General features: G+C 43.3%; 1 protein-coding gene across 1 annotated transcript in view; it reads left to right on the forward strand.

The window, feature by feature from the left end:
* Nucleotides 1-271: 271 nt before the first annotated feature.
* Nucleotides 272-15,273, forward strand: part of SLC27A6 (solute carrier family 27 member 6) — a 40,237-nt gene continuing 25,235 nt past the window's right edge. The window contains exons 1-4 of the mRNA XM_053408036.1: nucleotides 272-1,135; nucleotides 7,777-7,983; nucleotides 10,598-10,756; nucleotides 13,760-13,884. Of these exons, the coding sequence (XP_053264011.1) occupies nucleotides 655-1,135; nucleotides 7,777-7,983; nucleotides 10,598-10,756; nucleotides 13,760-13,884 (972 nt within the window). The 5' untranslated portion in view covers nucleotides 272-654. The remainder of the gene's footprint in view (nucleotides 1,136-7,776; nucleotides 7,984-10,597; nucleotides 10,757-13,759; nucleotides 13,885-15,273) is intronic.

Raw genomic sequence — 15,273 nt, forward strand, 5'->3', positions numbered from 1 at the left:
AATCCCCGCCCCACATCATTGATGGCGCACCCCATTGGAACGGCAATGCCCATGAACTTTTGGCGAGGGCGGCCCCTCAGATACTTTATGGGGCGAGGGGGGGCGCGAAGGGACCTTGGCTCCTACGCAGGCGCGCAAGTTGGCACCTCTGCTCCCGCCGCATCGTGAGGCGAGAAAGGGGCAGCGGTCCGCTCGCTTTTTCCGCCGCCTCGGGCGAAGGGGCGGAGTCGACGCCTTATGCAAGGGCTGAGGTAGTGAAGGGGAAGAAGACGACGACGGAGGCGCGCGCGCAACAGCCTCTCCACGCCTTCGCCGGCGGCGCTTTGCTGGGACGGCCGGGGGAAGTCGCTGCCGCTCGCTCAAGTCCGCTGAGGGGACGAGGACCCTCCGCTTCCTCAGGGGCAGGCGCAGGTGCGGGGCCCGAAGCCCCTTCAAGAGGAGAGCCGCTGCGTCTTCATCTCCTTCGAGCGCCCTCCCTCCGCTCCCGGCTCCTTTACGAGGCTGCCCGGGCGCCTCGGGTGACTGGCTCCTCCCCGCTCCCTTGGCCGGGCGGAGGCGGGCGGCGTGCGCTTGTTTGTCCGCCTGTTTCGACTCCCGAAAAAAGACTTTCCAATCCGCGCGCCGCCGTTGTTTTTTGCCCCGGCCGCCGAGCTCATGTTTCCCTCTTGGGCGACGGCAGTGGCGGCCGGTCTGGTCTCCTTGCACTTCCTCCAGAAGCTCTTCTTCCCCTACTTCTGGGCCGACCTGAAGTACTTGCTGAAAGTGGCGCGCTATGGCTTGAGGGTCGAGGTCTACAGGCTGCGCGGCAGCGTTTCCACCGTGCTGGAGCGCTTCGGGGCGCTGGCCCGCCGGCAGCCCGACAAGCCCTTCCTCATCTACGAGGAGCAGGTGCACACCTACCGGGAGGTGGACCGGAGGAGCAACCGGGTGGCGCGGCTCTTCCTCGAGGAAGGGGCGCTGGCCAGGGGCGGCACCGTGGCTCTGCTCATGAGCAACGAGCCCGACTTCATCCACGCCTGGTTTGGGCTGGCCAAGCTGGGCTGCGTGGTGGCTTTCCTCAACTGCAACGTCCGCGCCAGGTCCCTCCTGCACTGCATCGCCAGCTGCGCGCCCAAGATGCTGGTGGTGGGAGCAGGTAAAGTACCAGCCTGATCCGTGTTCGAAACTCCCCCGTTGTTCTAGGCGCCTTTGGCGACAGGGAATTTCCTTAGCGAGAGCAGTTTCTGGGAGCAGCACTGCCCCTGAGATTTCTGATTAAAACTGCAGAGTGGAAGGAGAGCAGGAGCTTTTTCTGCCTCCCCACTTCCAGCTGCTCTCTGAAGACTGGAGAAGTCACCCTCTGTTCACAGGCTGTGAAGGACTTCCTCACAAATTTATTGACAGCTGCATGAATCATTATAGCTAGGAAGTGGAAGGGGAAAGTAGAATATAAAATGGAAGGACGGTATAAAGTGGTGTGGAATATAGCTATTAATGATAAATTAGCATGTGCCATTAAGGTAAGATGGGGACTATGCAGGAGAAATTATTTTGAGGAGATACGGAGGGTGTCTGTAGAATTTGTACTGTTAAAACGGAAAGGGGTCAAACCATCACAAGTGGTGTTGAAATTTGGGGAGGTTGGATAGTTACAATGGAATGGCCTTGGTGGTGGTGTGCACATTTTATTCTTATTTATGATTATTACGTTGTTGAAATAAAATTAAAAAAACAAAAACAAGAGACCCTCTGAAGAATATTAGGAGGGTGGGATCGACCATGTGAAAAATGAACAAAATATTTTAGCTGCGGTTCATTCATTTTCAGCTTTGTATTCTTGTTCTTTAAAAAAGTGCACCTAGACATTCTGTTGTTGTGCCCATAACCTAAGTTTAAGGCGCCATTTAGCTCCTAGCTTTCATATCTGTTTCTAACACTACAACTGATATTTGCATATTGCCCGCCCCTTTATCCTAGTGCACTTCATTCTCCCTCCTCAATGTGCCCTATAGTTTATTACTTCTCATGGGCGTAGCAAAAGGGGTCAGGAGTCAGCTGCCCCCCCCCCCCCCGATCAAGTAAAACAAGAGAAATAATTAACTGACCGATCACATCGGTTCTGCCACCCCTAACAAAAATCCTGGCTATACCCACGTTCATTCTAGAGAATCTAGAGAGGGGGGTGGTTATGTCAACCAGGGATGCCCACTTGAATAAAATATTGGGGTGGGGGGTGGGAATTAAGCTCCGCCCCACATAATCACATGACATGCTGTATGCATGCCATATGAATGGCAATGTCTGTCAACTTTGCAGGAGCCCTGCCCCCTCAAATATTGGGGTGGGGGAAATGGACCTTAGCCTCTCCGAGTTTGTTCCTGTGATACCAACTCAGGCTGCATGCAGATCAGTGATCGGGTATTTGAATACTTCTTAGAGTAGAAAGGTCTATGAGCATAGAAAATGGTTTGATAGGGTAAAGCCTTCTCCTTGATAGTCTAGTTTTGCATGTGCGTGGAGACTGTATGCTACATACAAGCATGCAAACACACACACACACACACACACACGAGTCCTGAAAAAGCTTTGGCACTATTCTGAATATATAAACTTCTAGCGGTAGGTGAGGGTGTTCTAAATTGTAATCACAAGGACAACGTGCTTTAGCAACAAAGAGGTCCCATGTTTTGCTAGAAGTTGCGTACAGCATGCACAGCGATTTTCTTCATATCTTAAGGGTTTGGGGCAGATTCTCAGCATTACTTGGTCTCAGTTATGCTTTAGCAACCAATTTAGAAGTCTTGAATGAATGAGTGAATGAATGAATCTTTATTTGCATCAGCCGTCGGCCATAGCAACAAAACAGCAATGCAATATACAAAGAACAGAAATAAAAAGCTGATTATACAAAACACACTTCCGGGTCCTGAATCAGCAGTCAAATGTTGTTGTTTAGTCGTGTCCGACTCTTCGTGACCCCACGGACCAGAGCACGCCAGGCAGTCAAATAGTGGACCTTATTCTAAGTGCCCCAGCTAAAAACCTTGAAACCTTTGCTGTCATCTGCTACTCTTGATCTGCTAGGAGGACACTGTGGCAGTAGCTGGGCGACCCGGAATGGACAATAAGAGAGGGGTGATAATCTCATTCCTCATGTCTTTATAAAGAGTGCAAGCCAGAAGGGCATGCACCACTGATTCGGTACTGCCATCTCCACAGGGACATAAGTGTTTTTCATGTGTAGGAATCTGTAGGATTGATTATTCTTGTATGTCTTGTTGAATACTGGCATGAGCCAACAAGTGGTAGTTTATTCTATTCGTTATGGCTCCAATATGGAAAGCTATATTGAGCTAACCTGTTGCGCTAGCAGGAGCCAGCACAATTCCTGCTAGCCCAATGGGAATTGCTCCCTCTCCTGTTCCCTGCATCCCATCCCATCCCCAGATTTGCTCTAAAGGGTCTAGGGGGGAACCCAGAACAGATTTTAGGGGCATACAGAGGGAGGACAGAGGAGAAGCTTCCATCCCTCAAGGAAACTCCTTGCACTTATGGAACCTTAGCACTACCTTGAATATAAGCCAGAGGCTTTGTTTACAATTAAGTGGTATACAGTTTTTATTAAATACTGTAAAATACACGTTAAGTCAGCAAATGTATCTTTGGCAATTCCAAACCTGGGTTTGCAAAGGTAATGCGGATGAAGAGGGGTGACTGCAGGGTGAAATAGTAGAACTGGGAGGCACTGTGGACATAGACTCATAGAATTATAGAATTGTAGAGCTGGAGGAACCCAAAGGGTCTTCTAGTCCAACCCCCTGCAATACAGAAATTTCTTTAATGTAATTGAACCTCCCCTGTTCAATGCTGTAAAAATGCTGTAAAAAGGTAAAGGACCCCTGGACGGTAAAGTCAGTCAAAGGCGACTATGGGGTGCAGCGTTCATCTCACTTTCAGGCTGAGGGAACTGGTGTTTGTCCACAGACAGCTTTCCGGGTCATGTGGCCAGCATGACTAAAGCACTTCTGGTGCAACGGGTCACTGATGAGTTCCACAGTGCACGAAAACACCGTTTACCTTCCCGCTGCAGCGGTACCTATTTATCTACTTGCACTGGTGTGCTTTTGAACTGCTAGGTTGGCAGAAGCTGGGACAGAGCAACGGGAGCTCACCACCATCATGCAGATTCAAACTGCAAGCCCAAGAGGCTCAGTGGATCTGCTTAAATACCTCTGGTGAAGGAGAGTTAATACTAACTTGTTCTACTGATGAACAGCTCTTAACATTAGGAAGCATCTCCTGATGTTTAGCTGTATTCTGCTTTCATGCAGTTCCCACCCACTGAGTCTAGTTCTGTTCTCTGGAACAGCAGGGAACAAATTTGCCTCATCTTCTGTATGGACCACCCTTCAGATATTTGAAGACAGCAGTTACGGTCTCCCTATGCATGGTTGCATGGACAGCAGAATGCAGAGGATGGTACCTTGGAGTGTCTGCTATCCCCACATGCGTGCAATTGTTAACCCCTCTATACCGTGATTTTAACTTAATTTTATGATGCTCTTTGATTTGTTTTGTTTTACATGTTTATCAGTTATGATTTATAATGTTATCGTATGCTACTCTGGAACTCTTGTGAGAAGGGCAGACTACAAATAAATAATAAATAAACCCTTCCACGGTGCTGTAAAAGTTTCAGTGCCCAAATTATCTCCCATCACCCAGCCTCTTAAAGAAAGCTTCCTAGAAGGTTTGCAGACTCCCAGCATACTTTCCTTCCAATATGAAAGCCTCTCCCTAATGCAGAATTACCAAGTGGGAAAGAATACAGTGATCAATAAGGATCTTGATTATTGAAAACAGTATATGCTGATTTCCGTTGACAGGCATAAGTATTTGAGAATTACTTTATTATTATTTATTAAATTTGCATACCATCCTTCATCGGAAGATCCTAGGGCGGTTCACACAGATAAATACAAATTAAGAATACAAAATAGATAATAAAACAAAAACAAACTAGTAAACCCCTCCCACAAACACATTAAAAAAGCCATAGAATGTTAATCAGCCAAATGCCTCGTTGAAGAAAAAGGTTTTCACCTGGCGCCTAAAGAGGTGTAATGAAGGCGCCAGGTGAGTCTCCTTGGGGAGAGCATTCCACAAACAGGGAGCTACCACAGAAAAGGCCTGTTCTTGTGTTGCTGCCCTCCTGACCTCAGATGGAATGGCAGATGACAAAGGGCCTCAGATGATGATTGCAGGGTCCTGGTTGGTTCTTTTGAGGAGAGGTGGTCCCTGGGGCATTGTGGTCCTGAGCATGTATAACATGCTTTCCTGAAATAGCTGATACATATAGGCCTATACATATGGATTATCATACAGAAGATACATGAATAGCATAATTTTTAAATCTAACTTTAGTTGATGCTAAAGATTTCTGTAAAATGTCACCAGTAAAAACTCTCTGAAAGATTAATTGTATTTCAAGAATCCTGATCATTGTCTCTTTGACCACTTAACACAAGACTAAGTGGTCTTGCATGGTAGTTAATTCCTTGTTAACATTGTACAAATTCCATGTGTCATTTGTTGCATATGGTAAATAGACTTGTGTCTTGTTTTGTCGTGCTTATGTGGAGCGTGACCCTCTGTTCTATGAGATAGTTATTAAGAACAGGAGAAAATGTATGCATTTTAAAAAATCACTAGATAATTCAATTTGTCTTTTAAGGAACAGTTCGGTAAATATTGTTGAATCTCCACAAAAATTACTGAATTGACTTTTATAGGATCACTGTGAGACTGACTGTACTCTAAAAAATTATGCTGAAATTGAAGTAGAAATGAATGACATCTGGAGTTGTACTTGGATTGTTTATTCTTTTAGCATGTTTCAGTTTAATATTTTGCTTTAAAAGTCTTTCTTTTGAAAGTTCTATTAGCCTGCATATTACCAGATGAATGCAGCTGTCTTAAATTAAAGATTGATGGGAGTAAGTTCTTCCATTGATGAAATTCATTCTGAAAAAGTAAGGAGAAACTAATGTGTGTTTAGAATCAGGGGAAATGGGTTTTATTTAACAAAATTAACTTGCTTTGAAAAGTACTGTACTTTAGGAAGTGATGTAAGATGATACGGAAACATAATCACTAGGCATCATTGAAATGCTATTCTGTCAAGACAATGGGAGCAGCTGCAATCTGCCAATTCTTTGTGAACTCTACGTACTTCCAGAAGGTTTTGATACTGTTGATCGTGGTATCCTCCTGGGATGTCCCTGAGTCACAGGATGAGTGCCCCATTTTATGGTGGGTTTACCGTAGTTCTGCTTACAGGATTGTTTCCAGAAAATGCTTTTGGGTGCCTGTGCCTTGACCCTCTGTGGTGTGCCATAGGGCATGATTTTGTCCCCAGTACTATCTAATATCCATATGAAGCCACTGGGAGTGTCACTGGGAAGCTATGGGTCAAGATGACACTGGTATGCTGACGGTGGCAAGCTCTATTTCTCTGTAACATCTGAATCGGGAGGGACAATACATTCTTAATAAACTGCAACTTAATCTTGACAAGATAGTGGCCATGTCTGGAAATTGAGTTTTGTACAAGTTCTAGATCAGGTTGTACTCCATATGAAGGAGCAGGTGTGTAATTTGGGGCTTCTCCTAGATTCATTGCCTTCATTAGAGGCCCAGGTGGCCTCAGTGGCTCAAAGCACCCATTACCAGCTTTGGTTGGTATTCCATCTACAACCAGTTCTATACACTGAGAGCTTTGCATAGATGGTCCATACATTGGTAACCTCCCAATTAGACTACAGTAATGTGCTGTACGTGGGGCTACCCTTGCATCTGGTTTGCAAGCTGCAGCCAGCTGAAAATGCAGCTGCTAGAGTGCTTAGTGGGACACCCAGCTGTAGAGGTACTGTGCCTGTTTTGAAAGATGTGGCACATCTTAATTAGACATTAAGGCATGTTCAGGGTTTTGTTAACATTTAAAGCCTAAGCCACTTGGGAGAAGGATACCTAGCAAACCACCTCTCCCAGTACAAATCGAGCTTATATTTAAGATCTGCCAAGGAGAATCCTCTGGCCTCTTCACAGCCACATCAGAGGAGAAGCAGGGATGCATGCATGTGCATGTGTGGTGTAGTGGTTAAGAGTGGTAGGCTCGTAATCTGGTGAACCGGGTTCGCGTCTCCGCTCCTCCACATGCAGCTGCTGGGTGACCTTGGGCTAGTCATACTTCTCTGAAGTCTCTCAGCCTCACTCACCTCACAGGTGGAGGAGGAAGGGAAAGGAGATGGTTAGCTGCTTTGAGACTCCTTAGGGTAGTGATAAAGCGGGATATCAACTCCAAATCCAAACTCTTCTTCATGTGTTTTCCCTCATAATGCTAAGCCAGGACTAGCTGACTTGTGGCCCTGCTAAAGTTGTTGGATCCCACCAGCCCCAGCCAGCATAGCTAATGGTCAGGTAGTCAGACAACATCTAGGGGAAGGCATAGCTTAGTTACCCTTTTGTCAAACTTTGGATTAGTGTTGCGTAAAGCTAATCATCATGTCTTTCTCATACCCTAGTGCAGTGAAGAAATGAAAAGCAGAATGGTGCTTTCTAGATGATAGTATACTTTGTTCTCAGTGGCTCCTTTTGGGTTCTGTTGAAGATTGTAATCTGGGACACATACCTGACCTGCTTCCTGCCCCAGTCTCCGATCCTGACAGACATTTCACTACTGATATCTATTTATTGAATCCAGTATTGTATGTAATATGTTGCAATATTATTTTTTAGATATGCTTGGAACCTTAGAGGAAATTCTTCCTAGCCTCCAAGAAGATATCAGGATTTGGGTGATGGCGAAAGAATCCACATTGCCACATGTTGATACCATTTTGGACAAGCTGGAAGTTGCCTCTGATGATCCTGTACCTGCTAATCTCTGTGTTGCTAATAACTTGAAGGATCCTCACCTCTACATTTTTACCTCTGGAACAACAGGTACAACATTCTATAAGGGTTTTCGATACACAGTCAGAAGTGATTGTGCTTTTTTGTTTTTTTAATGATTGTTGTTGTTGTTTAGTTGTTTAGTTGTGTCTGAGTCTTCGTGACCCCATGGACCAGAGCACGCCAGGCACTCCTGTCCTCCAGTGCCTCCTGCAGTTTGGTCAAACTCATGCTGGTAGCTTCAAGAACACTGTCCAACCATCTCATCCTCTGTTGTCCCCTTCTCCTTGTGCCCTCTATCTTTCCCAACAACAGAGTCTTTTCCAGGGAGTCTTCTCTTCTCTTCTCATTAACTAGGTTAATGATTAACCTAGTGCAAACACACTACAAATCTACACAGATATGGGAGGGCCCCACCTCAAAAAGCTCTTGGCTTGGAAAACAGTTAAAACTTTTCTTTCTTTCTTTTTTAAGGCCAGCTGCCTACTGTATACTTCTGACCCATAAACCTATATAGCACATAGTAAGCTTTTCAGTTTTTCCAGATGGCCAGGACATTAAACCTACTCATTTAAGAAATAACTACTTTTTGTTTTACCTTTTAATATTGCAAAACAACACCCACCACCTACTAATTCTACTTTGAACATTGGAACAAATAGCAGCATATTTTCTGATCATGCGACGTAGCTTTGGAATTTGGCTTCGTGAGCTTTATAATCTCCTTTCTTAGCATGTTGTTATACATCTGTTATGAAATGTTTCCTGTCCAAGCTTGCTGAGCTTACAGGTCATTGTGGAGAAAGAAAATAGGATTAAGTTACTAACTAGCCCTTTAGTTTTCAAGCAGATGGCCAGGTTTGTTGCCATTGGTACAGATGCTAAGAAGCTAAGATCTTTATGTGCTTGTTTTGAAACACTCCTTATCGGAGAACATGAAAAGCAACATTATATAGCTGATTAAAAACAAATGTTCCACTCATAGTATTATTGTTATTTGTTAAATTTTACGATTATTTTTGTATTAAATATTATTTAAAAGGCCCTACTTGCCATACTTTCCTTACATTTTAATTAACAGCAAAGGCTAATTTGTGTGTCTGTGTCATACACCAATGTTATAGATGCCTTTTCGTTTTCTTCTCTGATGCTTGCAGAACATGTCTTATCTCCATTACCCATAATATTTCCTGATCAATGATGTAGCACACATTCCCCACCCCCCTTTTAACTTGTGTTATTGAAACCAAGTGTCAAGTGCTTAGATCTTAATTTTACATACATTTAAAGCCACACTTGTGTGCATGATCCCTATTGAAATGAATGCAGTAGCACATGCAGAATGTTGAAATGGAAAAAACAACAACAACCTCTCACATCTTCCAGGATCAGGTTGAAGCATAAGTCAGTTTAATTCATGCTGCATATATACACTCTGTCACAGGAGACCAGGGCCCTGTGGGACTTGACATTCTTCCGCAGGGCCTGCAAGACGGAGCTGTTCTGCCTGGCCTTCGGTTCGGGCCCAGTTTGACCCGTTTGACTCTATGGGACCCTGTAAGTTACCTCTGGCCCTTTTATCGGCTCATGTGGGACCAACATAGATAGCTGGTCCTGATGAATACTTGAGGTTCCCAACCCCTATGGTTGTAATTTCATGGGCAGTCATTTAATTTGATCCTGATTCTAATTTTTAAGCTGTATTTTAATCAATTGTTTGATTGTGTTTTAATGTATTTGACATTTGATGTTAGCCGCCCTGAGCCCGGTCTTGGCCGGGGAGGGTGGGGTATAAATAAAAATTTACTTAATTACATATAGAATTTGCAAAAGCATCATTTGCCTAAAAATTTACAACTTTTATAATTCAAGCAAAGAAGATAGTGTGACCAGAAGTCAAGCTTTTTTCCAAGGAAATAATTAGACCCAACTATATGTGTGATAGAATATCGGAGATTGGATCACCAGACATTTTCCCCCCTTTTATTCAAATGAAGCTGAGGGGAAAGGGAGCTGGTTAACATTTGTTCCCCTTCCACCACCAACCAAGCAGTTTTCCTAATCTAATTCACACCTGTAACGCCTTTGATGCCTATAGCTTCAAGATGTGATGCCTGGATTTAGATCAGGAAAGTGCCATAGGTGAAAGAACATCAGGATGCCCAATCTGTAAAAAGCTGTAATAGTTGTTTTTTTTTGGGGGGGGCACGGGAATCATTGATGGAGCTTTTTGTTTTATATACCTGGGTAGCAGGGAGTATATAGCTTCCATAAACTAGCTACTTGTTTTGAAATAAGTTTTCTTTTTTTTAAAAAAATAAATTCATTTTTCTTCAAACAATAAAATAATTTTACATCAAATTTCAATATCCCATTTCAAAATAATATGTTTTCTTAATGCATTGACTTACCTGTTATTTTAACCTTTTCGCAGAATATATAGTGAATGGGCTTCAGCAGGAGCAACTGGTTTGTTTATTTATTTTGGATGTTACTTAGTAATATCCCAGAACAATTTGTGCAAATTACATAACCTATTTTAGCATATAGATGAAAATTTCACCCTGGAGTGCAAAAAGTAGCCATTGATTTTGTAATTAAGCTTTTTTTACTTCCTTTGAAAGAAAAAAAAAATGTTTGCGTATATTTTATTTCTTTATTTCAGGTTTACCAAAGGCTGCAATTATCAGTCATCTGCAAGTTCTAAAAGGAGCTGCTGGATTATGGGCATTTGGTGCTACTCCTGATGACATAATTTATATTACTCTCCCTCTTTACCACAGTGCAGCCGCTCTACTTGGCATAGGTGGATGCATTGAACTGGGTAAGGCAAGTTGACATTTCCATTCCACCTTAAGGAACAGGCATGAGATTGTTGCCTGTCACATGTCTGTTTACATTCCAGCACAGGTTGCTGGGAACTTCCGTTTGTGTATAGCTTTTGCTGTTCTCTCTGAGATGACACGAAAGAGGGAGAGAGAGAGAGAGAACATGTTTCTTTGTCCTGATTTATGTTTAATAAATCTGTAGCTGTAGAATGATTTCACAAGCCTCACGACTATTCTGTATGCGCAGTACACTCTGCTAATAGCGTGCCCTGGTCGCTGATTTACGTCTGAGCACGGGCCGATGGAAGGAGATGGCACAGCTGGGGCTTGCCAGTTGGCTTCCCGGCCCTCTGCATGTCAACAGTCTTTAGTCATGCTTATGGAAAGCGTGTACAAGTGTTTCTAAAGGAGATGAATGATCAACTTCTACACTGAAATAGTTAGAATAAGCTAAGAAAAGACCCTCAATCAATAATCACATTAATGGGGTGTGTCTTGTAGTTGCTTTAAGTCACATTTCAAATCTCATTCTGCCATTTTGCAGTGGTACCAGTTTAGAGAAGCTCAGTAATTCCCTTGATTATTACAGAATTATGTGCAGGGGGTGCATTCTGTCCTAGCCAGGGGACAGCTTCTATTCTATGTTTCGGGTGCGTGCTTAGCATATTGTAGGAATGCAAAGTTACAGGTTAGGTTCCATCACAGGTTAGGTTCAATCAAGGCAAAGTCAAGCAAAGCAGAGGTCAAGTTCCAAAAAGGCAACCAGTACAGGTATCATCTGGATAGATCCAAATGAAGCTGAGGGCTGCAGGTCGGTCAATGCAGGCCTTAATATCCCTATGACAACCAGGAACCCTACACTGAACCTTAAATAGGACTGCTGCTTTCTCTGAGCAGTTGAGTCCCATTGCTTGTGAGCAGAGCTACTTTTAAAAGGGCCCAGTGCTATAAGGATGGAGAGTCAGAGCCCTGGGTTATGGGAAAGGGCAGCTGTAAGAAGCTCTGGAGAATATCCTCTTCCACCTGATGCATGCTGCTCTCATAGAATTTCCATTACAGGTCTCTGAGGATAGCTTTATGTTGTTGAGAGCTTTATGTTCTGTACTGGCTACAGATCATATGGTGATAAGCATAATTTGTTTCCGTGATCCACTGGGGAAAAGACAGAGATGAAAGCATCTTCTGTTAAAAAAAAGGGGGAGGGGACTTACTGCAGTTTCACTTTTTCCTAATCAGCCAAACAAATTACTCTGAAAAGCTGGGTCTTGTTTTTTCCTCTGCATAAAATGGATGAAAGTTCACACTAATACCATGTATTAATTTTCTGATACGTAGAGGACTCCTGGATGCACAAAAAAGTTTCAGTTTTGGTGCGGTTGGATAAGCAGGGCATCCAAACTCTAAGGAGCAGCAAACAAATTAAACATCCCTTCTGGGTTCATATAGCATTCTGCACGTTTCTGTGTAAACAGGCATTTTCACCTCAAGGGAAATTTACCAGTACTTCCCAGAAGGGCGGCAGCCAATATGGCCTGGCCCAGAGCACAGCTTGATATATAACTGCTAAGATCAGAAATACGTTTTGCATGGTTGCAGTCTGCCTGTCCCTAGTTCCTGAACGGGGTAACTGTGCCCCTGAAGGACCAGGAGCGCAGCCTGGGAGCACAGTATACCTGAAGGAACATCTCCACCCCCATCATTCAGCCCGAACACTGGGGTCCAGCTCTGAGGGCCTTCTGGCAGTTTCCTTCACTGCGAGAAGTGAGATTGCAGGGAACCAGGGAGAGGGTCTTCTCAGTAGTGGCGCCCGCCCTGTGGAACACCCATCATTTGTCAAGGAAATATACAAGTACCTGACTTTTAGAAGACATCTGAAGGCAGCATTTTTAGGGAAGTTTTTAAAGTTTGATGTTTTATCGCTTTTTATTAATAATAATAATATTCTGTTGGGAGCTGCCCAGAGTGGCTGGAGCAACCCAGCCAGATGGGCAGGGTATAAATAATATATTATATTATTATTTATTTTATTTTATTATTGGATCTGGCCATGCCAGTAGGGTAGCCTATCCTAGTTTAAGGGATATTTAGCATTACAAGTGTTGTGGTAGAATCAATTACTTCAAAGGCACACAGAACATGTTGTTCAGGCATGGTGATCAATCTGGTTGTGGGAGACAGGGTGCTGTGCACAGGCCTAGCTAGCACTGTCAGCTCCTGAGATACAACCCCCCAACCATAAAAGGCTCAAAATGCACAGCCCAGTTCACCCTGCTCCCCTGATATCAAGGACATGCCCCAATCGTGGCCTGCCAGCAGTGTGAAAACATCCAAGAGAAGGATAGATTTATTGTTTATGCACCCAGTTAAGTGTTTGAAGAGGCTTGTGCCATAATCTGTTGCTACAACAGACTAACACACTTCTCCTCTGGCAACAGAGTGGAGTCACTGGGCCCAGTTCAGCCTTCATGCAAAGGCACAGTGTGTTTTAGGGGTGGGGTCCATCTCAGCCTGAGACCATAGTCCCTTCTAAGCCGTTTGAGGCCCCATGCCAGTGGTAGGTGGGGAAAGAGGCAAAAGTGGGTGAGGCAACAAATGTCAACTTTACCTTTCTACAGGAGCCTAGTTTATACACAATCTTTCACCCCACTATCAGCCATTCAGACAAGTAGGACACATGATCAGAGTTCAAAGACCCATTCCCATCATTCAAAAATAGTGTGCAAAGCAGAGACACTAAGAGGTGTGGCCTGAGGAGAGTACAAGGGCCAGATGGAGAGTTACAGGAAATCTGCATTCAGCCCCCAAGACTTTGAGGTTCCCTGCCCCAATGTATTGCAACATGTACATATATATATATATTTAATTAAACCAAGTGTGTATCAATTAAATTCAAATCTGTTCTTAAGGATGTTAGACCTAAATAAGATTATGCAGTAGGTACTGTGCATAGGGTCAGCCAGACGTTAATCCTGAACCTGTGGTTTTGTTTTTCCCCCAAGGTGCGACATGTGTTTTAAGAAAGAAGTTTTCAGCTAGCCAGTTCTGGACTGATTGCAAAAAGTACAATATTACAGTTATTCAATACATTGGGGAACTGTGTCGTTACCTTTGCAAGCAGCCTGTGGTAAGTCCAATTAAAATAATATAATTATGTGTTAGTTTTATCTATAGCCCACTCTTCATCTAATGAGACCCTAGAGCAGATTACGAAAGACAATTTTAAACAATACAAAACACAGTCAGATACCATCATAAAATTGTTAAAACCATGCTTAAAACATATGTGGCAGAAAACCTCAGAGCACAAAACTCTGACTTCCATTAATGGTTGCGATTTACCTGAACAATTTTGAATGACTTAGAACACTCCTGCTATCTGGGTATCTAGCCTGGGTAAACAGCGTTGGAATTGTCCCCAAGATTGCAAGATTGTCAACATATTTTTAGTAAGAAAAAATGGGTGCTGCAAGAATTTCAGTCATGCTAAGCATGTATAAATCTCTCTTGAGCCAAGGATCCCAGCCAAATATATTATGAGGCAAGCAACTCTTTGAAAGGATAGCCTGCCTCCTTTTATCTTATTGCTTCTAAAAGAAATCTACCTGCTTCTAAAGTACAGTATTTTTCCATGTATAAGATAACCTTTTTATGAAAATTTTAGTGATAAATTGGTGGTTGTCTTATACTTGGGTTACTACAGTAAGTAAACGAGGCCTGGAGCCTTGTTGGTAGCAGGTAGCAGGGAACAGTTGCGGGAGGGGGGGTGTCATCAGAAAAACCGCTCAACAGCTCAGCAAAATTACAAAAGAAGCTCAACAGCTGTTTCTGTGATTTCCCCCAAAAAGCTCAACAACTTCCTTAATTTTAAAATTTCTTAATTTTGGACTCCCAAAAATAGGGGTCGTCTTATACATGGGGTTGTGTTATACAGGGAAAAATATGGTACATGTGACAGCAGAGTTTGATGCAGTATCCATGGCATGCATGATATGCATTTGCACTTTGGGGCCAATATTTACGCAGAGCGATTCAGACTTCTCATAGTTAGTTTCTGGCTCCACATCTTCCCCACAAAATGGCAATTCCTTAGTTATTTATGGAAATGCCTGTATTGGGACTGACAGCATTACTGCCATGTCATGCACAAACATCCGAAAAATGTGTTGTCTATCATCTTATATTGTGAACGGCCCTGAGATCTGTTAATGTAGAGCGGTTTATAAATCTAAGAAGTAAGTAAGTAAGTAAAAACTTAAGAAGATAAATCTGTAAAAGATAAATCAAGAGAGAACAATAGGGAAGTTCAAAGCAAGAGAAATACAAATTGTTGGTTCTCACCACCGTCCTATATAAATGTGTAAGAGCACCTACAAATTCATATTGCAGATGAAGAATTACAAAAAAATATTTGAAGGCACAGCCACTCCAGCCAGACAAATTCCTAATATGCACCCAGTGTTAATCAGCATCAGTAGGTTCCCATTCTTTTTACTACACTATTATATTCAGAAGG

The sequence above is a fragment of the Podarcis raffonei genome, chromosome 11 (assembly GCF_027172205.1).
Source record: "Podarcis raffonei isolate rPodRaf1 chromosome 11, rPodRaf1.pri, whole genome shotgun sequence".
NCBI classification, from domain to species: domain Eukaryota; kingdom Metazoa; phylum Chordata; class Lepidosauria; order Squamata; family Lacertidae; genus Podarcis; species Podarcis raffonei.